Source organism: Microcaecilia unicolor, chromosome 3 (genome assembly GCF_901765095.1).
Source record: "Microcaecilia unicolor chromosome 3, aMicUni1.1, whole genome shotgun sequence".
NCBI lineage: Eukaryota > Metazoa > Chordata > Amphibia > Gymnophiona > Siphonopidae > Microcaecilia > Microcaecilia unicolor.
The window spans coordinates 462242930-462268302 of NC_044033.1; the positions used below are offsets into that span (position 1 = coordinate 462242930).

Below are 25373 nucleotides of genomic sequence, written 5' to 3' on the forward strand. Positions count from 1 at the left end.
TATATTCAGACTTAGCCAGTAATCTTTAAACTGGTCAAAGTTATCCCACTTTTTCATGCAGCCAAATATGGCTGCTAAACCAGCTTTAAAAATAGGTGGATAGCCGGTTATATCAGGTGATATAATCAGCTATCTGCTAACTGGGGATATTCAGCGAGGGATATAAATGCTTCCAAGGTAAGTAGTATTTTTTTATTTCCCTCTAAAGTACAGTAAAGAACTCAACTACCATATCGGTTAGGGACATAATTTATTTCATAGCTTTCTGCAAGCAAAATTGCTTTGATACAAAACGAGTTCATTGATGTTGTGCTACCATCCACTCAAGCAAAGGAAAACCTCACATTTGTATGAATGTACTTCATACTGGTATTAATACAGTATAGTAATTCTAGATGCCATGATTTCTCTGTCATAAATAAAAGAAATGGCACAGAAATGCTGCAAGATATTTATGTATCATATTACTTGCAAGTGTTTAAAATTACTTTCAGTAAGCTCTTGGACCAGAGTCTATTTAAATAAATTTATTGAGAATGTCTGTCACTGCTAGTCTTGTAGTGTTCATTTAGTGAGATGAGAATGCATAACTCCATCTCATTACTTTAAATTTGATAAACGTATCATGAGGTATCTTCAACTGAGATATAATGATTTAGTGATGGGCCTACAATATTTTGTTCTGGATTCAGACACTAGTACATTCATCAAATGATTTTTAGTGTATCTTACTAGAGTACACATTACTGTGTACAATTGTTAGTTTAACTTAAAACATTCTCTCTCTCCACATATGTTATGGCATAAACAAAAGCAATCTGACAAAATTGTACATGTAAAATAACAAGACAAATACACAAATAAGGCCATTTGCAGAATTAAAAATCAGTCTTTTGCAATATTTCACAATAATCTCTACATAATATTTTACATCTTACAAACTTAAATATTTAATGCACAAAATAAAAGAAATGTACTGAGCCCATCACACTATCTTTTGGAGGATTTAACTAATTTGCTAGCTGGTGACCTCCTTTGGGGTGTTGGAATCTTAGATGGTTTGCCTGTGGTGGGCCGAGAACCTGCTCGGGGAGATGGTTTACTGCTATCGTGAACAACCTCTGATGCGTCCGAACACACTGACTGGATTTCTGAAATGTCAAAATCAGATGCATCACTGCCTCGGCGACTACTGGACCTGCTTCCAGCCTTGCTTCCTGGTCGGCTTCCAGGTCGACTGGAAATTTTTGTAGAATCTAGAAATAAAGCCGTCTTTATTAGAGATTTATATATCAGTGAATACACTCTGGATGCCACTTAAACAGCTCATATAAACTGACCTCTCACTAGTGGTGAAACTAATGCAATTATCCAACAACTGACTGAAACTACATAAGTAGTTGTGGACAGGATGCTGGGCTCGATGGACCCTTGGTCTTTTCCCAGTGTGGCATTACTTATGTACTTAAGAAAAGAAAATATTTCTTATATGAACAGAACAGCCTTTGAAATGAAGCTCAATCCCTAGTAGAATGCAAGAAAACATGGGAAGGTACAGAGTTATATACAGCTGTGGGGAAAGTAAAGGTGAAGCTGCAGATGAGATCACATATGATCACGGTATTTAAATGAAAAGGGGAAGCAAGCAGACTAGATCAACTTGGAAAGCTTTATCTGCTCCTATGCAAAATATAAAGATAGCACACGCCAGGGATGGTGTTGTGGGGGGAGGGGGGTGCAACTAGGGTAATTGTCATTGGCTCCCTGGCCAGAGAGAGCCCCAAGCCTGCCGGAAGCTGAAGAAGGCACAGCCTTGTAATAGGTTTTGGGATTCCTTCCCAAACTTCTGCCCTGGGCCCCAATCATGTAACATCAGCTCTGGGAAGATTCCAAATCTGACATTCTATTCAAAAAATAGAAAATAAAATAATTTTTCTACCTTTTTGTTGTCTAGTCATTTTATATGTCAAATCATATTGATTCCACTCTCTGAATTATGCTTCCCTCCGTCTTCTCTTAATTCACTTGCCAGGGTCTTCTATCCATTTCTTCTCTATTCATGTCCACCATCTATGTTCCTTTATTTCCTTGTCCAGCATCTCCTGTGTTCATAGCCCCACATCCATCATCACCCCTCTGTGTCCCTATGCCCCCCCATGTCCAGCATCTCCCTTCAGTGTTCCTATTCTCCCCCAAGTCTAGTAATTCTACTATGTGTCCATATACACTCCCCCCAGTGTCTAGCGTTGTCTCTCTTCCCATATTTGACACACTCCCCATGTCAGGTATTGTTGTAAGGGGATGGTAAATGGGCACAGAGAAGCATATGTCCTTTGTGCTTCAGTCCCTATGTTCCCACCCAATGCCTATCATCTCCCCTCTGATTCTACATACCACCCTATGTTCAGCTTCTCCCCTCTCCCACACCAATGTGTCCCTCTCCTCTCTGACCTCACTCCATTTCTCTCCCTCTCTTCCCTCCTCTTTCCAGCATCTGGTTCTTTCTCCCACTGTGGACTCAGCAGTTGATCCCCCTCTTCCTTCAACCCCTTGGTCCTGCACTTCTCTCCCTGCCCTCCAGCCAGCCCCCCCCCCCCCCCCCCAGTAGGTCCAGCACCTCTCTCCCTTCCCTCTGATCTCCAATCCCCCCTGAAGTTTGCAGTTCCAGCACCACTCTCCTCTCCCTCCGCCCCCTCATAGGTCCAGCATCTCTCTCCCTTTTCTCCAACTTCCAGCCCCCCTGCAGGTGGCCACTATCTCTCTCCTCTCCCTCCAGCCCCTCCCCCAGATAGGTCCAGCAACTCTCCCTTCCCTCCAGCCTCAATCCCCACTCCCCTCCCCCTGCAGGTCCAGCACCTCTCTCCCTTCCCTCTGACCTCCAGCCGCCCCCCCCCCTGCAGGTACAGCGCCTCTCTCCTCTTCCTCCACCCCCCACACAGGTCCAGCACCCCTCTCCTTTCCTTCCAGCCTCAAACCCCTTCTCACAGGTCCAGCACCTCTCTCTCCAGGCTCCCCCCCACACAGGTCAAGTATCTCTCCCTTCCCTCCAGCCTCAGCTCCCCCTCCCTTTTTTTTTGCAGGTTCAGCACCTCTTTATCCACCTCCACAGTTCTGGTATCTGTGCTCTTCCTTTCCCTCCGTTAATCCCCCTATCATTACATTATCGGCCCAGCTCTAGAGGCCTTCTCTCTGCTGCGTCCCGCCCACTTCCTGTTTATGCAGGGTGGGATGTAGTAGAGAGAAGGTCCCAGAGCAGGGCTATATGAATTGCTGCTGGGCAGTTGAAAGCGCCATGGGGGTTCAGGGAGGGAAAAGAAAAGGCATTGCTGGACCGGTGGTGGGAGAGGGAGGAAACGAACAGAAAAAAGTACCAGTTCTGCAGGGAGGGTGGTGGGATCCTGGAAGGGCAGTTTGTTTGGGGGTGCAATGCCCCTCCCCCTCGTCCACCAAACTACGCCCATGGTTAGACCCTTAACTGCTGTGTTGCAAAACATTACTTTGATACCATGAATACCCTTGATTCCTCCATAGCAAGCATCATAGGAGCTGTCAATAAAATATTTTGAAGCTACAAGTAGAACATTCACCTGCAAACTGTGCTCTCACTCTGGTGGCTGCATTTGATATCAGGCTGCTGTCTTCTGCAGAATGAAAACCTTTCCCTGACAGGTAGCCAGGCAGCCGCAGTTTGCTGCCTTGTATCGGCGTTCCCTACAAATACAGATACAGACTTATTCACAGTCATGCCTAGAGAAAACATTTTACTGTAGTTGATTTCTGAGGCCTAAAAAGTATTACTTGATAGCATTAAATTATTTGAAATATAATTCCATCTGGCCCTTAATCATACACAAATAAAGCCTTTTAGTATTTTTGTTTTATATAAAGTAAAGGAATGAATCTCTGTTCACATTGTAGAGCAACGATAAGCACAAAATACTCAGTAATTATCCAAAAGAGATTTTTGCCAAGAAGATATAATAAACCCTCAACATATAGAATTCTTAAAGATTCAGATGCGCTGAATAATGTAAGCTGAAAAGAAAAAAAGGAAGCAAAAGAATTTAGGTTTTATAGAGATCAAACATGAAAAGTGCATTAGTAGTGTGCAAGGTACAGTGGGGGCAAAGAGTTGAAAGGATTGTTAGTGAACTGATAGCTTGTGATCATAGTGGTTATTCAGTCTATACTGTACCTCTGTGGATGACCCTTGAATTTCAGGGGGCTCAGGTGTCTTACAAGGTGTTGATGTTTTGCTGTTTGTCAACCATGGTTTACCATAATTACGTGTTATATGATGGGGCGTCTGCATGAAACAACGGCAAATGAAAATATGAAGGAAAATGGCAGAAAATGATATCCAGGGCATGAAAATACAATATTAAAGTCAAGCAAAACAAGGTAAAAAAAAAATAAAGCCAAATAAAAAGATAGTGAGGTGTTCATCCAATAAATGGTGATAAAGGATTTATCACACAAAGGTAATTCTAGAGGGGTTTGCATAAGTAAAAAGCTGATTTGAACTTATAAATGGACACATATGTGCAAATGCTAACTTTAGAAAAGCTGCTAATTACACCCTCTGCATGCATATTTGAAAGGAGTATGCTATAGGAATAGTTTACAGTGGTTCCCAAACCTGGTCCTGGAGGCACCCCAGCCTGTCAGGTTTTCAGGATATCCACAATGAATATTCATAAAAGAGATTTGCATGCACTGCCTCCACTATATGTAAATCTGTCTCATAAATATTCATTGCGGATATCCTGAAAACCTGACAGGCTGGGGTGCCTCCAGGACCAGTTTTGGGAACCACTGATTTATGTAGATCGTACACATTTATTTCAGTTGTGTAGGCACTTTACAAAGGACTTTGCATTCAGAAAGCCTTCTGCAAAATATTCTGCAAACTGTGAATGTCCAAGCTTGGCAACCTCTTTTCCTACCTAGATGGCCTAGGCAAAATTGGGCTTAAAACAAGTAATTTTGAAACAGACCATCTAGATTGTGAAGGCACATAGGTACATATGTTATGCCTATTTTATAAACACTAATAATATATTCACACACAAAACCCCACCAAAATACACAAATTCTCCACTCCCAGTTCTAAAAAATGTCCCTCAAAATTGTGCATACAAATGTGTACATTCACCTAATTCGAGTATCAAGCCAATCAGTGCCAATAATTGGGCACTAACAATTACTGGCGCTAACTGGCAACAATTTGAATTTACGCATCTTGCTAGGCGCTATTCTGTAAAGATGCTCAAGCATCAGGCAGGAAGGCACCTGTGCATGCATGGTGGGTGCACTGCCTCCAAGTTTTAAAGTGACAGTGCAGTACGGCAGTATCCGCACCGGGCTCCGCAGATGACATCACCCACATGTGAGAATACAATGCTTGCTTCCCTTTGGAGAAAACATTAACCCACCAAAACTAGCTACACATATTTACATCTGGGTCCAAGAAAGTGTAAATATAGGTATACATGTGCTAGTCAGAATCTGCATATATTTTATAGAATATGTGCATAAAGTGCTAATTCCATCTCCTCTACAACTCTCATCTGTCTTGCATAAAGGATTTGCCATGATTTTTCTGCATCCACCTGGACAATTCACAAACAGCATACTTGAGCATGCAATGAGCTGTTTTTCGTTATAAACTTATTGCCATATTCAATAAGGCATTTTTGCCAACAGTGCACGCTAACAGTATTTAAAATAGCAGCAGTAAGATTATCATGCTCTAACAGTAAGTTTGAATTAAACCGGTAAATGTTCTTTTTCTCAATTGTACAAAGGGCCAGTTGTACTAAGCATTTGCCCTCATACATACAAAGTAAGGAAAAGTCTTCAGTACATCTGACCCAAAATACAAATGAAATGTGGAAAGATCAACAATTTGATAGGGGCTATTTATTAAACTGCAATAAATTGAAACAGCTATAAAGAAAATGAAAATGCCTAGGGGTTTACGGAATGCTTTTATTTAACTAGGTAAATACAAAAAATATATCAAGAAAAGTAAAAAGAAAAAGGAAACGTTAACTAAAAGAAAAAAAAAAATAGAAGTATATCAACATATTGAAATTAAAATCCCCAATAAATGAGGGGGCAAGGTAAGAACAAAACTAGGTGAGGGACAGAAAACAATCAGAAGGAACAAGACATCTCTTGCACTTCTCTTTCTATTTATAAATTCAAGTACATTTAAACATCTGGAAAACTGGTCAAATTAACAGAACATAGTGTAAGATCTTCTTCTGGGGTTTTCAATTGCTTGGCTGAAAAAATATATATTTATCTGGCTCGGATGTTGAAGTTGTTTATCTGTAGCACGGGTTCACAAAAGTGCAGCAGGCTGCATAATCCTAACACATGGATGATGATATTAATGCGAGTTAATGAATATTAACGTGTAATAATGCAGATAGGGTTTGAGTTAAATACTTTGCATTAAGGGCCTCTTTTATCAAGCCGAGCTAGAGGTTCCCGCGCGGCAATGCCAATGGAGCCCATTCAAAGTGAATGGGCTTTGTCAGCATTACTGCACCAGGAGCCGCTAGTGCGGCTTGATAAAAGAGGCCCTAAATCTTAATTTTAGCAACACATGTTAATGTACATTAGCATGCGTTAACATGTTAATGAACGTTAGTAAATAAGGCTCTTAGATCATAGGCTCGCTAGGGGACAGTAAAATACCAAAGGTACCTGAATCTAACTCATCTTAAACTACCAAGAAAAAGGTGTGAACTAAATAGACATAAATCTTAAAAATAAACGCAAAACTTAAGTGGTTGGATTTTGTGAGGACTGCATAACCTGCTGTCTTTCGAGAACCCTGCTACAAATCAGAAACTTTCCATTTTTCAGATTATACAGCCCCAATACATATGAATCCCTAGCTATAGGTTGCCTTTAACCAGAAAAAGAAAACTGAAAAACAAAAGAATGCCAACCAGCAACAACAAATATAAATATATTTTTACAAGCCTTTTTTTCATGAAAGCGCCCTGCAACTTAAAGGAAAGGGCCCCAGAAGAGATGGAGTTGGATTCTAAACCTCCAAGAAATTTCTCAGGCCAAACCTATTGTCTCACTGGGAATTCTTTCTCAAGCAATCAATTATTTATTTAGCCTGTCTTAACACATAATGAAATATGAATTTCATACTGAAATATGAATTTGTGGATAGATGTCCTTAACACTGCTTTGCAAATCTCTTCCAGTGAGAACTACCTCAAGTGGACCACCAAAGTTGTCATGGTTCGATGCTTAAATGGCAACTCCAGTAATTGGGAAATAAAGCCAGCGCCTGGCAGACTTCTATGGTCTGTGCTCTGAACATGGCTAGACAGATCTGGATGAGCTGGAGTGGGGCTTCAATGGCAGCTCCAGTAGTTGGGGAACAAGGCCAGTGTTGGGCAGATGTCTATGGTCTGTGCCCTGAAAATGGCAAGGACAAATCAAGATCAAGTATGGTATGTAATATCACATCATACCATATGATGTGTGTTTATCTTGTTGGGCAGACTGGATGGACCATACATGTTTTATCTGCCATCACCTACTATGTTACAGTCTGCTTTGAGATGGTCTTGGAGGACAAAGCCTGGAACACATACAGGAGGATCCGCTGGGGCCAATATTACACTAATGCGTCAACTCTCACCGACCCTATTTGCATTTGCAATTCCGAGCACCATATGTAGAATTTCTGGATTTATGAATACTCATGGAACAGACACTAGGCCAAAAGTCAGCATGCAGTACTGAAGATGGTGCATCCCAAACTGGAGATACCTTTTATGACCTGAGAATATCTTTATATGGATGTAGCTATCCTTTAGACCAGGGAACATAGAAAGGCTCTTTTTAGAGGAAAGTCATAATCAAGGCCATTAGATCTAGGATGGGACAGAGATGCAGGAACCACTAAGTCAGATGATTCCACCCATGTGCCTTGTTTGTCATCAGGGAAACATAACTCTTCATTTACATGTGTGCATTTGATGAAGCAAAGCCTCAGTCTGATTTACCTCATGTCATGTCATTTGTCTTTGTAAAGCTTAAATGGTGAAGTCTATAGACTCACTACCCTGTCATAGTTTAAGTTTTTCAGAGACAAAGCAGTCCACAGTTCCTTGAAGCAGCTATGTGAAACACTAGCTACCGCTGGACATGGACAGTCATGGAGAAACTGCCAGGTTACTGAATTGTATGAAAAATAAGAAGAAATTAGGTCTTATCTGACAATTTTCTTTCCATTAGTCTTTCCCACTATTCCAGAACCTATGGAATGGTTGTGTCCATCAACCAGCAGGTGGAGATAGACAACTGAAAATGGAGCTGAGAAATATCTCTCTTGACATCTAGTCCAGTTCCTCAGTATTTACACAGACAAGCAATAAAGAGAAACTCATAATAAAACACAGCAACCTTAACACTAACCACTCTAACCTAACACTAACCAGATGAGCAAACATGTGTGTACCTTTCTCATCTCTGGAAAACTGGCAGAGAAGAAGAAATATGCAGGAAGCACCATGCAAGGTGACAGTCATTAGTGGACCCATTACTTCACATTGATTAAAAATCTCAGAAACATTGGGCGGGCCTCTGGAATAATGGGAAGGACTAGTGGAAAGAAAATTATCAGGTAAGACCTAATTTCTACTTCCATTATATAGCTTCCCACCTTTCCAGAATCTGTGGGATGTTCAAAAGCAATCCCTAGGGTGGGTGGGATCCTGGCGCTGCTGCCCTGAGGACCGAAGCCCCAAAACTGGTTTCTGAGTATGCCAGAACTCCACCCTGTAGTGCTTTGCAAAGGTATGCAGCACTGACCATGTCGCCTCCTTGTAAATATCTGCTGGAGACAATAAGGTAGTCTCCACCCAGGATGTCGATGCACACTTTGTAGAATGAACCCGCAAGGACTGAGGAGCCTGCTTCTCTGGAAGCAAATAAGCTGGCACAATAGTCTACTTCAGCCATCTAGCAATTGTAGGCTTGGAAGCCATAAAGCCAAGCCTCTGACTAACAAAAAGCACAAACAGTCTGCTCAATTTGCGAAACTGATTCATGACTTCCAGGTATCTAATGCACATCGAGAAGCTTCAAGAAAGAATACTGAGGTTCTTCATCCTCTCTGCGAAAGCAGGAAGCTCCACAGATTGGTTGAGATGAAATGCTGATACCAGTTTTGGAAGAAAAGAAGGAAATGTGTACAGGGAGACTCGTCTCCAAAAAGTGAGAGCCTGAAGCTCCAAAACCCTATGTGCCAATGCAACAGCCACCAAGAACGCTGTCTTTAGCACAAGATCTTTCAAGGAGGCCTTCCAGACTGGCTCAAAAGGAAACTTCTGAAGAGCCCAAAGAACTAAATTAAGGTTCCACTCTGGACAAGGTGTATGAAAGGGAAGTCGCAAGCAGCATGCTCCCCACAGAATCGAATGATATCTGGATGAGCTGCAAGAGACATCTTCTGTAGTCAGCCCCTGAAACAGGCCAAAGCAGCAACCTGAACTTTTAGAGAACCCATGGCACCACTTCCACTGTCACTGTCACTGACCCCAGAGCCTAGACATATTCCCAGACCCTGAGCTTGCCTTGACTGAGGAGAAGACAAATCTGTTGAAACAGCCTTAACCTCCTGTGCTCCATGAGGATGATCCTCTCCCATGCTGTGTCGAACACAACGCCCAGATACTCCAGTATTTGCAATGGATTTAGTCTGCTCTTCTTGAAAACAATTACCCAACCCAACGACTGTAGAAGATGGACAACTTTGTCTGTTACCGCCACACTGTCTGAACAGAATGACACACGAATGAACCAGTCATCGAGATATGGGTGATTCTTTGGCACCGAAGGAAGGGTGCCACCACCACTATAAGCTTGGTAAACATTCTTGGAGCTGTGGCACGACTGAAGGGCCCTGAACTGGAAGTGACAGTATAGCACTGCAAAACGTAGAAACCTCTGAAGCGGCAGCTATATAGGTATATGCAAGTATTACTCCTTGAGATCGTGGGCGCTGAGAAATTCTCCTGCTTAAACCAAGGCTATGACCGCTCTTAGTGTCGCCATATGAAAGTGGGACAGTCAGAGGCAGCGGTTTAGATCTTTGAGATCTAAGACCAGACAATCTTCCTTCTTTGGGACAATAAAATAGATGGAGTATCTGCCCTTTCCCTATTCGGCCTGGGGATCTGGAACAATGGCATGGAGCACCAGCAAGGAATCTACAGCGGCCTGAACCTTGACCACCTTGGTTCCCTTTCAACAAGGAGACTGCAAGAAGAGAGAAGCGACCGGGCAGGAGAACTCCAACTTGTAACCTTCTGTAAGAATATCCAGAACCCACTGGTCTGACATGATTTTGGTTCACATACCCTGAAACTCCTGAAGACATCCTCCCACTTGAGAAAGAGAAGAGTGGACCAGCCTCGCATCATTGCAAAGCTCTGGAGGCATTGGATGCTCTAAGCTGACAGAAAGGAGGACTTCCTGTCTGCAGGAAACCAAGAATGGCATGCCTGAAAGTTGGATTTCTGATCATATTGCCGGCAACCAGGCCAGTACCACTGCTGTCTTGAAAACGAGATTGAAAGCCCTCTAAAGATGGATGACCAGAGGCTTTCAGCTTATCCTCTGGCAACCACTGTGGCTTAAGTTTCTTCCAGCATCGAGCACTATTCTATAAAGGGTATCCATACTTTATAGAATAGTGCTTAAGTGCCTGCATTTGCGTCAGCTGAAATCAAGTGTAAATGCTGGCACCTAAATTAGACGTGGCGGACGCATTCTATAAAAATGAACTGAACTAATAGGAACTCTCCCAAAACACACCTCCTTGAAATTACACTCTATGAGTTACGTACATATCGTTATGGAATATGATGTGTGCATAACTCTCAAGGCGAATTAATGCCAATAATTGGTTGTTAGCAGGCAATTACTGGTGCTGTGGCTCATTAATCAATTAAATTGTATGTGCCAATTGGCTATGTGTGCTGATTTGCATGCGCAACTTTAGTAGCCATATATAGAATCTGGGGGTTACTGGGCGCATCAAAGTCTGCATTAAACTGCTTAGCTCAGCATTAAAGAGGAAGTGTTCCCCTAAGGCAGGGGAGGAAAAGCATGTGCATAAATTGCATTTTAAAAATCTTTGCATGTGGTTTTCTAACAGAACTAGCTACTGAGAAAAGCAGCCAAAATTAACTGCATACTTTGCTCAAGCAGCAAATTTCAAAGCAAATGTATGTGCATGCTTTAACTTTGCAAACTGGTACAAACCCACATACATGCAGTCTTTGTCTCAACTGCTTGCAGTTTCAAAATTGCCTATTAATGAATAGCTCCCCTCAAAGTTATGCAAATGAAAAGATCACTCATTATTACTGAATACGCTTCAAGTTCTGTTTTAGGAAAGCCTAGCTTTTTCTCTGTTGTACAAGTTCATGCATTATTTAGTACCATGTACTGAACAGATCCCTTAGTTTGAGATATTTGAAAATATAATAAAACAAAAATGAAATGTATGCTTTACACCTATAATATCCAAATTACTTTCCAAAAACATCAAACTATATTGGAAAAATAAAGCCTGTCACTGATAACATGGATAAATGAATTAATTTATACCTTTGGTGTGCTAGTAAGGTGCGCCTGTGATGAACCTGGTTGGACATTGGGACCAGAGACTGAATTTGATCTGTTTGGTGAAGCTCCTCTTGAAGAAGGCCTTGATCTACGACCCCTAGGTCGGAAAGCAGCCATAGTCTGGTTGACACCATCTGGTAACATGAATTTCTCCCTCAGCTCCACATTCGTTCTTCCTTTAGCTGTGGTGCACAAAAAGAGGTACTTCATATATCAGGATGAAAATGCAAATATGCAAAAAAATTATTTTAATTCTATATTATAAAAAATATCTTTTATGTTAAGCCATTTCCAACATTCAAACCCACAAGATATGTATTCCTGCACCGAATGTTAAGCTTAGACAAAAAGAATTAATGGCATGCTTCCTTTAACTTTTTTTCCACAGCACAAATTAACTACCGAGAAAGAATGATTTGACATGAAAATAGAATGGTCAACATACCAAATCTTTGTTAACCAGATAACTGGTGATATATAAACTATAATCAGCTTCACCATATGTTTTTGCTTATTGTCTCTTTTTGGCTAAGATCAAACATAAGACCAGAGTAATGAATAATAGTTTGTCTTTTGGCTGAAACTGAGAATATGCACAATATAAAGGAATAATACCCTGCCACACGTTCCCATCAATGACATGAAGCTATTTGGATCCTGGCCAAAAACAGGATTAAACCTCCCATTAAAGAAATAACAATGTGATATAATCCCATATAACAATCTTCTAATTATAATTTTATTTGTTTGGGTATTTCATTTAATTGTAATTAAAATGTCATAATAAAAGTGATTTGGTTGTATATAATGCCTTTTATTAAAACAAGATCCAAGGCTGTTCAGAGTTTTGCAAATCAGAAACTCATTAACTGCCTCTAAGGAGGCTGGTCTGGAAGTATATGCCTTTTACTTGGACTATAAAATAGCTTTAAAGGGGATAGGAGAGAAGGGACAATGTTTGTATTATCACTCAATTACAACTGGGTAATTCAAGGGAAAAAAGAATATTTTTCTGAGGCTTCTCATTTAAGCTTTGCCCAAAGTGGTTTCTATGCCCATTAAGAAGGTACTACTTCTGAGATAAAACCACTGATCGATTATTTATTTTGCATTATCTCTGTTCCTGCTTTAAAAAAATAAGACATAAGGCCCATGTTGCATCTAAGAAGTACAATATTATACATTTTAACAGCTCAGAGAAACGCAACCACTTCGAGTAACTATGTTAAAGCTAAATCTCTAAAATCTTCAGAATATATGAGGCCACATTCCATGCTAGACACTAAGAAAAGCAATGAACGACTGCTATAGAACTAATACAATATCATGCATAAATATAATGGCATACAAAGAATTATATGTGGAGCACAACAGAATTTCCTTTTGCTTCTGAAATACTCCTGATGCGTGCACCTGTAGAATGTAATTGAAACACTGAATTGAAATCTGGCTAATGCATGCACAAAGAAAAGCACACTCACTGAAAACCACACACACAAGTGCAAGTGAGAGCAAGAGAAAGAGAGAAGGTGAAAGTGGCAGAAAGAGCAGGAAAGGTAAAGAGAGACATTTGCCAACCTATAAGAGGCTGAGTGGTAATTGAAGAATTTGATTCGGAACGTAACATTTTACTCCCATGATGATGAACTAGAAAAAAATGACAGAATACCAGTCAAATTAGGGAAAATAAGAAGGAATTTTTAGCAGGAAAGGAACACAAGTACAGCACTTACATACGCAAAGGTTCACAGCCATGCACAAATAGATTTATAGTAACAGCTCAGAGACTAGTACTAACGCCTATGTTTACTAAGCGGCGCTATGGGCGTTAGCGTTTTTAATGCACGTAAATGGTATACGTGAATTAAACGCTAACGCACCCATAGAAATGTATAGGTACGTTAGCGTTTAACGTGCCTTAAATTTACAGGCGCGTTAAAAAAGCTAACGCACCTTTAGTAAACATACCCCCAATGATGCTACAAGTACAATCTTTCTAATTAATGTTTGCCTCAATCCTAATGTCACAGATTACTTTATCTGTCACAACCAAGTAGAACCCTTTGAATAATACCATGAAAGGACTCATTATTTTCAATGTCCTGTCCATGTCATGGATGCCTTTTTAGAAAAAAGGAAATCTATATCCAATATACGTTTCTCTTTTAAAAATTTTATCAATAGAAATCAAACAAAATAAAACATGGAAAAGAAAATAAGATGATACCTTTTTTATTGGACATAACTTAATACATTTCTTGATTAGCTTTCGAAGGTTGCCCTTCTTCGTCAGATCGGAAATAAGCGAAAAGGGCACGTTTCCGTGTAACACAGCCAGCTGCAAACTATGCCAAAACGTTTCACAAGACCCCACAGTCATTCACAAAGGAAAAATATTCAACATAAAGGACTATTTTACATGCTCATCTTCCAATGTGGTATATATCATTCAGTGTAAAAAATGTAACGAAGGATGCTATACTGGAGAAACAGGCCAGATGCTTAAGACAAGATTCAATCTGCACAGACATCACATGAAAATAGCCAGTGCCAGTCAAGCCCCCACCCCTGTGGGCCAACACTTCACAAGACCAGAACACTGCACCAGTGATTTCACAGTAAGAATACTGAAAGGTAATTTTAAAACAATATAAGACCTTTGAAATAAGAATGATTGAATATTTTGACACCCAACAAACAGGACTTAATAAGGATCTGGGTTTTCTAACTCATTATAAAACATAAAGCTATATTTCTCTGTTTATTACCCTCCTCTCACCTACCAACACCCATTTTGTTAGAATATCAATGAAATGCTTTGATGTCTCAATGCATACCCCCACCCTCTCACTCTGCCAGACTGTCAAAGTAATGCTTTGATGTTTCTCTTATATATACTATCTGCTACCACATTTGCTTATTTCCAATCTGACGAAGAAGGGCAACCTTCGAAAGCTAATCAAGAAATGTATTGTTATGTCCAATAAAAAAGGTATCATCTTATTTTCTTTTCCATGTTTTATTTCTATTGATAACCTTTAAGAGTGGACTAACACGGCTACCACACCTCTCTACTTAAAAATTTTAAAAATACTGTTTGACTGCTTCCTGTGAGAAGTAGGCTGGCTAAGTGCCACAATCGGTGCTGAGCCCAAATATTCAATGCTGGGCCATTTCTGGTGACCCGCATTGAATATCTGGGGTTTTTTTTTGGCTGGCTTATACTTAACCGGTCACGTTACTATTCAGTGCTGACCAATCACGTTTATAGTGGCCAAAGATAGGATTGATATTTAGGTGGTCCGATTTCATCACTAAACTTAGTCGGCGAAACGCTGAATATTTGCGGCTAGCTGGTTACAACCCATGATACAGGCAGTTAGCCACTAATCCCCGGATTCTATATATAGTGGCTAGATTCCGCATGGAGATATGTGCATAACTCAATTGGCATAGCAAGGTAATCAGCGTTTTTAACAGCACTTAACAAGCAATAATGAGCACTAATTGGCAATAATTACAATTTATGCACAGAAATCGCTAAGTGCATTCTATAAAGAACTGTGCCTAAATTGCAAAGTGCGCAGTTCAAAATAAACACGCATAGCTTAAAAGGGGTGTATTTATGGGTGTTTCGTGGGCGTTCCAAAATCTCCACATGTAATTACAAAATACAGGTCAGTGCGCAAGGTTTTTTATTGGCATAAATGGTCGCGTGTAGATTTAGGCACTACGATATCAACTAAGCATATTCTATACACCACGCCTAAATCTTATAGAATATGCTTAGTTTCGTGCGGATTTTTTAGGCGCCATATATAGAATCTGGCCTTAAGGTCATTATTGTATAAAGGTTATGCTCCTAAATTAGGAGTATAATCTATTTTGGAGCACCTAAATTAGGAGCATAAATTTTAGGAGCATAACTTTAGGAGAATGACCTTTATAGAATAAGGACCTAAATGCTAATATTCAGTAGAGATATTTAACCAGCCAGGAGTTGGAGAGAATATAAGCTTTGCTATATAGGCAGCAATTGAATATCCATGAACAGAAATGTTCTTATTTACCTCTACAAGGGTCATTTTTTACTAAAAATTCATCAAGGGCCATCCATCCACCTCCAACACGAACCATAACTGTGCTTCGTAAGATGCGGACAAGGCGCAGTTGTTGGGAGTCACCAAACTTTACAAAGAGAAAATGAAATTTCAATACTTTTAGTTGTCCTTCTGGTGAAAAGCACACAATGCATTCAGTTTCAAGAATGAGTTATAGTAAAACAGCAGCAAGAGCGTTAGAAATTAAAATGAAAAAAATATATATATTAAGATGCTCAAACAAATGGGAAGATTCTAGTCTGATTTCACATTTAGGACCTGACGCAAGCCTTCAAGGACAGAATTTTTTTGTTCCACTGGAAAAAGTTCAACTGAACAATTCCACTGGCCAATATGACCTTTTCCAATGTATGGTCTAGCTACCTTGTGTCAGATACAATTTGGTTCTAATGGTTTGACATGAGCTGCTGTTGTTTAATCCACTTGAAAAAATAAAAACTGTAGATTATTTTGATCAGAAGCACAATGATTAATTCGGACAGCCCTAAGGCAAAGACCATCAAAATTGAAATTCTATCATTTACGTTATGCCATAGACTGTAGGCTAGCTAATTATAATGCATGCTATGTGGGTAATTTCATAACAGGATGTCTAAAAATTTCAAAATGCACTTCTTTTATAAAGGCAATATATGTATCTATGTGCCTTTAAAAAATAGGGGGCCCTTTTACTAAGCTGCGTAGGTGCCTACGAGCGCCCAATGCATGTCAATTTGGAGTTACCGCCCGGCTACTGCGTGGGCCTTGCTGTAATTTTATTTTCTGGCGTGCAGCAGAAACCGTGCGGTAATTGTCATTCTATGAGTGTAGACGATTACCACACAGTTGATGCGTGAGACCTTACTGCTAAGTCAATGGCTGAAGGTAAGGTCTCAGACCCAAAATGGACGCGCACCAATTTTGATGTTGCCGCATGTCTATTTTCGGAAAAAATTTTAAAAAGGCCTTTTTTACAGGTGCGCTGAAAAATTGATCTGCGCACACCCAAAACACATGCCTACACTAGCACTGCCCATGTTTCAGCGCACCTTAGTAAAAGGACCCCTAGGCTTCCTGAACTATCCTTAATAGTACACAAATGCTCTCATATAAATTTACATCTACTCAGAGGCGAGTGTAAATGTGCTTGTACACATGTATTTTATAAAGTACTCATGTATATCACAACTCTGCCCCAGCTTCACTCATACATTGCTTCCCAGAAAACCTATGCACATATTGTATTAAAGTAAGTGCTATCTTTTTGTGTGCCCACTTTTTACAAGTCTATCCCTACATAATTTTAAAATAGTGTTTTCAGTGTAAAACATGCTTTACACATGGAAACTTCTTTATAAATTTATCTCCGTAATGCACAGTCTCCCCTGATACTCAGTGCTATTTAAATGGCCAGGAATGGCTTCTGGCCGGTTAAATAGTGCTTAATGGCTATCCACAAATATTCAGTGGGAGATAGCCAGTTATCTCTCACTGAATATTCCTGGTCAACGCTTACCCCCAGATTCTATATATCGCGTCTAGTGCTCTGCGCCGAAATCCAAGCGTATTCTATAACAATGCACATAATTTAATTGGCTTAATAAGCTAATCAGCATTGATAACAGCACTTAACAAGCAATAATGAGTACTAATTGGCAATAATTAGAATTTACGCGCACAACTCAGGGCCCTGTTTACTAAGGCGCGTTAGAGTTTTTAACATGCCTACAATTAGCGCACACGCTAACCATGTAGGAGCCTATAGGGATATTGTAGGCACATAAACGATTAACGCGTGTACATGGTTAACGCACATTAAAGACACTAATGCGCCTATAATGTGGATTAGTAAACAAGCCCTAAGGGCTCTTTTAGGAATATATGGATATCTCCAGCATTAGCACGTGCTAAAAACGCTAGCACGCCTACAGCTTCGTAAACAGGGCCCTAAGTGTATTCTGTAATGCAGAGCGCCTAAATTCTAATGCGTGCAGTCAAAAACGGGCATGGTCATGGGCAAGGATATGGGCGTTTCATGGGTATTCCAAAATTTACGCACACTGTTATAGAATATGCACCTCTGCACCTAAATCTATGCGCTCATATTAAAGCCATGTTTTCTGTGGTGTAAATGAATGCGAACTGTTCTAGATGCTGGGATATCAACTAAGTGTATTCTATATACCACGCCTAAATTTAGGCACCGCTTATAGAATACACTTAGGTGGAAATTTCTTCTGTGCAGATTTTTCAGGTGCCATATATAGAATATGGCCCTTACCCCTGGATTCTACATAGCGTGCCTAGAGATCGGTGCTGATATTGGCATGGATTCTATAACAATGAATGTAATTTAACAAGCTTAACTAGAAAATAAACGCTAATAACAGCACTTAAACGACAATGAACATGAATTGGCACTGATTAGAATTTAGACGCACAACTCACTAAGCGTATTCTGTAATGTAGTGCACCGAACTTCTAACGCAAAAGGGGGCATGGTTATAGGCGGGGAAATGTGTTCCAACATTTACGTGCCTAGTTATAGAATATGGCCCAGTGTGATTACGTGATAGTATTTATGCCAAGTTTTTGCTGGTGTAAATGGATACACGTACATTTAGGTGCTGAAATATCAACTAAGCGTATTCTATAATTAGCGCGTAAATCTAAGCACCGATTATAGAATACACTTGGCCTGATTTCAACGCCGATTTTTTAGGCGCCATATATAGAATATATATCTTAGGCCCTTATTCTATAAAGGCTATGCTCCTAAAATTTATGCTCCTAATTTAAGAGCATAATTTACACTCCTAAATTTATCCTCCTAAATTAGGAGCATAAGTTTTAGGAGCATAAATTTTAGGAACATAAATTTAGGAGCATAACCTTTATAGAACAAGGACCTTAGTGGCTAACTGGTTATATCTGGTGATATAACCAACTATACGCTAATATTCAGTGCATAACCGGCTAAGTTTGGCGGCCAAATTGGGCCACCAAAATAGCAGGCCTATCTTTGGCTGGTTTACACTTAACCAACTAGCGCTGAACATTGGCTTGGCTAGTTAAATTTAAACCGTACAAAAAAAACGGATATTCAATGCCGGTCACCGGAAACAGCTCGGCATTGAATGTCCAGCCTCACCACCGTCCGCAGGAGTTATCCTGGATGACTCCCGAGGTCTGAATATCAGCCCCATTATAACCAGAACCAGAATCATAATTTTGGCTTTAAAACCATTGTTTCAGTTGCAATGGTGGCACATGCTCGGGAAAAATGATTGAGGATTTTAAAGCAAATTATGTCAAGTTTATCACTCTTGTGAAAAAAGCATCAGCAAGTTGGCTCAGGAGGACTAAAGGAATCATAGTTTTAAGGCAAAACTTTCAGGCTTTCCTTTAGAGAAAAATCATTAACACTTGAAGTTTTCAAAGTAAGAGTGGAAGTCACCAACCTGCGTTATTTGCCCTTTAACGCAACTCAAAGGGCACTAACACATGTTGCCTTGCCCTAATGCGGCATTATTTAAGTCAATACAGTGTACGTAGTAATGAGATGTAAAACAGCTCATTACTATGTAAAAACTTGAGGTGAACACTGGGTGAATGCTGCAAGCCGCAGCATATTTTTAGCCTGATGCTCCTGGGCCGCATTTCAATCTAGTGGGCAGAGTGCCTTTTCCAAAGCAAAAACCCCTCTTCCCCCCCCCCCCCCCCAACTAAGCCCCCTCATCATAATGCTGGCCCAACCCAAAGGCCTCCCTTTGGGGCTCCCCACACTCGGAACATTCCCCCTCCCTCAAATTAGGAGCCCCCCTAGGTCCCCCACCCTCCTAAAGGTCGTACCCCTACCCCCCAAGGCCTACCTTAGTGGAAATCCCTGGAGTCTAGTGGTCTGAGCAGCAGCAAACCCCAGCTGCTCCTACCTGGCAGGCACCTTCACCTAAAATGGTGCCGACAATCTCTAGTGGCAGTTTTGTGGTACTTTCACTGTAGTTCATGTTTCCATAGAAGGGGTCCTTATACGTGGATATGAACCCTAGCGGTAGAACTGTGAGGCTACCGCTGAGATCGCTGGCACCATTTTCAGTGAAGGTGCTGGCAGGGCAGGAGTAACTGAGAATCACTCCTAGTCAGGCCACTAAAGTCCAGGGATTTCAACTAAGGTAGGGCTGGGGGAGGGGAAGTTCTGGGTGTGGGGGGCATCACTACAAGGGCTTTCAGGTAGGGGAGGGGTGTGGTTGGGCTGGCACTATGGGGGGATTGATTGAGGGAGGGTCCAAGAGGGGCTTTTCCTTTGTGGGGGAGGGGGTGTGTGAACTGCCCACTACTTTGACTAAAAGGTAATGGCCCCCTTAAAATGTGGCCCAGGAGCATCAGGACGCTGCTGGGTGGCCTGATGCTCCCGGGTCCATGGAATATTGCTGTTTGTGATGTGGTTCGCAAGCAGTTTTATTCATTTGCCATGAAAAACAATAATCAGTGGTACTCAGAAGACTGATGACTCCCAAGGTAAATCCAAGTGTGGTAAAAGCCCACCTTTTACCACATCTTGATAACTTCCCTCCAAGTATCATAATATATCTCTTTTTTAAGTATTCTGGTACATACAACATCTGGTTTTCCCCATACATATTCCAAAATAAGTTTGACTGGCTGAAGTGGCTACATTATTCAATCATTAATTTTATTAACAGTATTCTTTTGGTAAATATAAATGATAACTGACAGCTTAACGCACCTTAATTGGTTTAAATTAATATTGAGCTGTTTTAGCTACCTAAAAATGTCAGGCAACAAAAGATATCATAAATGATTCCGTTTCACATCACTGATACTGTATCCATGAAACCACCTAGACACATTAGAATTGTGGTGACAACACTTCCATCGATCTGGTCTGAATCATAGGGTTTTGTTTTCTAGCTTTTTAGAATTGGATTTTTGAAATAGCAGAATGTTGCTGGTTTGCAGAGTCTGAACTAAGCGGCAGTGAATGAATTTTCTACCAGCATGTGAAACCTGGAGGCTTGCGCCACTGCCTTTGCATGCATGTCACATAGCAGCAGAAGTAAAGCAATTTATGGCTGCACAACAAAAGCTTGCATTATGCTCAAGTCTCATGACATTGTCTGCTTTTCCTAAAAGCAATTTCCTTAATGAAACAAAAGGCATCCCAGAAAGAAGCAAAAGAAAAAAGGAAAATTCCCCCAAAGCATTTACAGAAAGCACCACAGATGAACAACAATGAATTAGCGAAGGACAGGAAGGTGGTAAAGACTGGACACTGCAAAGCTTGAATGATTGATTATGTACAACAATTCTGTTAGAAATTTTGCAACACACTCCATTGGTGTATACCTGATTTCCCAGGAAGAACTAATAAGGAATGAAAAATGGGAGAAACATAATTAGTTAAAGGAAACTTTCTTTATACAAATTTCATTCTTAAAATCTAGGGAGGTTAATATTCAGTTATTTAAGTTTTAAAAGTCCAACTGGCCACCTAAGGTTATATGCATGCTCAGCGAGGAAAATCAGTTAAGTACCACTTTGAAAATACATGTATGTATAACTTCAAACGGCTAGCTAGACATTAAGGGGTATGTTTACTAAGGTGCATTAGCGTTTTTAACGCGCCTGTAAATTTAAGACATGTTAAACGCTAAAGCGCCTATACATTTCTATGGGCAAGCTAGCGTTTAATGCACATACACCATTTACCCGCATTAAAAATGCTAACACACCCATAGCGCCGCTTAGTAAACCTAGCCCTAAGGGACATATTCTATAAAGGTTATGACCCTTATTGCATAAATATTATGCTCCTAATTTAGGAACATAATTTATGCTCCTAAATTATGAGCATAATCTATTTTGGAGCATAGAGTATTGCTCTTAATTTAGAAGCTTAAATTTTAGGAGTGTAAATTTAGGAACACAACTTTTATAGAATAAAGCCCTTAAACGTTATACTTGCTATTTACCCCTCTGCATTTGGATGAATGATGTGTTTTGTGGTCCAGTGTCACTGCTGAGAGGGTAATTTTATAAATCATTTCCTTTTATAAAATATTGATCTGCACAAAATTCATGCCAAGCGCATATTTTATCAGTAGCCAAGTACAGGGGCAGATATTGGCTGGTGTTCACAAGCATGTGTGTAGTTTTCACCAAGATTCAATATAGGTCACCCACCATTGGGCACCCAAATTTGGGCACGGAGCCCAGATGTGCATGTAAACTAATTAGTTAATTGGGTGTTAACAACCAATTACTGAGTTAATTTGAGTTAACTGGCACTAATTTAGATTTATGTACACATCTGCCTACATGCTATTCTATAGTGCTGCATGATCAAAGTGTCTTGCATGCAACCCAAAAGGGGGTATGGCCATGGGTGGGTCAAGGGCGTTCCAAATATTTGGGGTCAGTGTTATAGAATACAGGGGTTGCGTGTCCAACCCAGGTGCCACGATTTATGCTAGGTTTCAATTGGTGTAACTCCTCACGCCCAAAGTTGGGTGCAGCAATTTGCTCTAATCACTATTCTATAAAGAGTGCTGAGCCCAGACCATCTTTATAGAATAGCACTTAGTGCAAATTTTTCCCAGCACCTAAATATGAGCACCATTTACTTAATTTGGTCCTATGTGCCTATTTGCACAATCCAGACACAGACATTTATACTTGCTAGAGAGCAGGTATATGTCCATGCCTGTAGGGTAGACATGATTTCCCTAAGAAGGTTTCCGCTTGCCCAATTAAACCAGGCACCCTATTATAAAATTTCCCTCTGAATGTCTTAAATTTTGCTCTGCCTTCAGTCTGCCGCAAATCACTCCCCTTTTCTGGACATACAGGGCTAGATTCTATATATGGTGCCTAAAAAATCAGCTATGAAAAAAACCCTGCTTAAATGGTATTCTATAAGCCACGTCTAAATTCTGGTGCAGTTTATAGAATAACACTTAAGGGGAGAGGTTGTGTGTAAATTTAGTGCCATCATTTGCACAAACAAAAACGTGGTGCAAATGCCAGTGCCTAAATTTACACGCAGAGCACCGCTATTCTATAATTATGTATGTAACTCAAAACCACACCCCTGATCTACCCCAAAATGACCATGACCCTCCCATTTCTGCCCCTCTTTTTCGGGCCACGTGTAAATTTTAGGCGTGAATCCCACACCTAAATTTACATACGTAAGGCCCAATTAAATCGCAAATCAGGAGCACGCCTAAATTTGTGTGTGCAATTTTTGGCGACTTTTATACGAGGGAGATAATATTGAATAAAACAGCCAAAGCTATACATAGAACTGCTGTGGATTTAAAAAAAAATAAAACATTTATGTGGTTGATACGACCACCAATTATAGAAACCCTTTTGAATATCAACCTAATAATGTAGAGCACAGAACATATGGCAGCATTTCTACACTTCTCTGGATTACCATTACAAAGCTACATTAATGTGGAGAGTTTATAGAAGGTTGAACTTGAATCATTAAGGTGCCCTTTTAAAATGCATAGGAGGGCCTACACGTGTACAGCGTGTGCCAAATCGGCTCTTCCACACGGCTAGCGTGTGAGCTGGGCAGTAATTCTGAATTTGACGAGTGCCAAATCCCGCGGTAGAAAATAATTTTCTATTTTCTACCGCGGGCCACTTACCCGACATTAAACAGCAGTTGGAGCTTGCTACATGCTTACCGCGCAGGTAGCACATGAGACCTTACCATTAGGTCAATGAGTGGTGGTAAGGTCTCAGGCCTAAAATGGACACGCTCTGGTTTCAATTTTAGTGCATGGCCATTTTCCAGCCATTAAAAAAGAGGCCCTTTTTCCTAGATGCAATAAAAAATGGCCCAGCGCATTCCCAAAAGACGCGCTCATACTACCGAAGCCACTTTTACCGTGGATTAGTAAAAGGACCCCTAATTTCTTTATTCAAATAGTACAACTAAATCCTAATGTAGACAGCTGGACAGGGTTTTCCAGTCAGCCAATAGGGCTCTGAGATGTGGAGGCCTGTAAGCAGGGTAGGTGGAAACATGTAACTGTCAGCTGCTAAGAAGAGGTGGCTTAGGCTGCTGAATGTTGGGGCTTGGAAGATGAAGGGGGAAACACCTGGAGCCACAGATACCCTGAATGGAAGAACTGAAGAAGGCCTGCACTAAGGTGGGAGTATTCCTAGGAACTGCTACTTATCTGAGCCTGCAGGCACCAGAACATTTTACCAAGTTAGGGTGGCTAATGGCAACTGTTCTCTGTGGTGCTAGAGGGTGGATAGCAAAAAGCAAAGCATTTTTGACCTAGCAGAAGTAGTATTCTGAACTTTGCTTGTGTACTGAAGACTGGAACCTATAAAAAAAATTGAAGGTTTCCAAATAAGGGTTATTGGGGCCTATTCAAGCCATGATTTCTATTGGGAGTACTAGAACTTTCTATAAGAAAGCCAACAGCAGGTCCTTAAGCTAAATGAAAGAAAGAACTGGACCACAGCTATCCTAAAGTACTGAGGAAGGACACTGCCTGTGTGCTGTGGGGATATTCTGGATATGACTGAGAATTGCTTTATATGGAATTAAACTAAATACTGACACCACTAAGTTTATTGCCCATAATGACTCAGAGCGTACATCAATTTAAATTACTTTTTTTTGCTCTAAGAAAATCAATGAAAATATAATTCAAGGGACATTCAACACTAACTCCTCCTTTTACAAAGCTGTGCTAGCAGTGTGGTAATGCTGGCACAGCCCAGTCAAAGTGAATGGGCTGTGTCAGCACTGCTGTGTGGCAGCAGCTAGCATAGTTTTTGTAAAAGGGGGTGGGGGTAAATATGAACTGTTTATTCTTGCAAGTAACCCAACACTTACTACTAACAAAGTATTAGCTAAATTCATGTGGTGATTATGCAGCTAAATTTCAAATATTTTCCTTCCATCACAATAATTTTGCTGTGAACACGCAAGTTCCAAGTTGCCTAAAATTTCCTGTAAACCTTTGCACATCTACTGTGACATCTAGCAGATTATCAAAGGCAACTTTTGATAACTTACCCTATATTTGTTGTCCCCAATTTGTTCAACTTGGAATCGCTTTGCACACTTACATTTAGCTACTTGCCGCGTGACCTGCACAAAGTATGATACAGATGATTCTTACAGTCATAATATTAAATGAGCTAATAAAATTATAAAGCATGGAATATTAACAAAAAAAACTTCAATTAGTGTGCGCTTTTAAAAGCATCTGCAAGTCAAGCAATTTTAGCAAACCAAATGAGCGCACAGTGGCATTCCTTAAACATTGCTATGAGCACAGCTTAACTAATAAGGCATCTAAAAACTTTATATTTGTAGGAGTTTTATAATGGAAATTATTTTAGTTTAATCGTGGGCCATGTGTATATGTCCCACCTCCGCCTTCAATTCATCATAGAATAGTCCAACTATAATTTCTTTATGGGTTCCAATACTATACTAGACACATGGGGCACATCAGCCAATCAAACAGTTTCAAAGGTTGAACACCTCCTGGTGCTTTACAGAGATAAGAATATATACTTCATAAAGAAAAAAAA

The 25373-nt window shown here is 40.4% G+C and overlaps 1 protein-coding gene across 2 annotated transcripts in view; it reads right to left on the reverse strand.

The window, feature by feature from the left end:
* Positions 1-233: 233 nt before the first annotated feature.
* Positions 234-25373, reverse strand: part of DST (dystonin) — a 509263-nt gene continuing 484123 nt past the window's right edge. The window contains exons 83-90 of one of the 2 annotated variants that reach the window (XM_030198985.1): positions 24850-24924; positions 21144-21161; positions 15747-15864; positions 13255-13323; positions 11659-11858; positions 4196-4306; positions 3588-3711; positions 234-1256 (exon numbers count right to left, since the gene is read on the reverse strand). In XM_030198985.1, the coding sequence (XP_030054845.1) occupies positions 991-1256; positions 3588-3711; positions 4196-4306; positions 11659-11858; positions 13255-13323; positions 15747-15864; positions 21144-21161; positions 24850-24924 (981 nt within the window). In that variant the 3' untranslated portion in view covers positions 234-990. The remainder of the gene's footprint in view (positions 1257-3587; positions 3712-4195; positions 4307-11658; positions 11859-13254; positions 13324-15746; positions 15865-21143; positions 21162-24849; positions 24925-25373) is intronic. The other variant, XM_030198986.1, reaches the window with a different exon arrangement.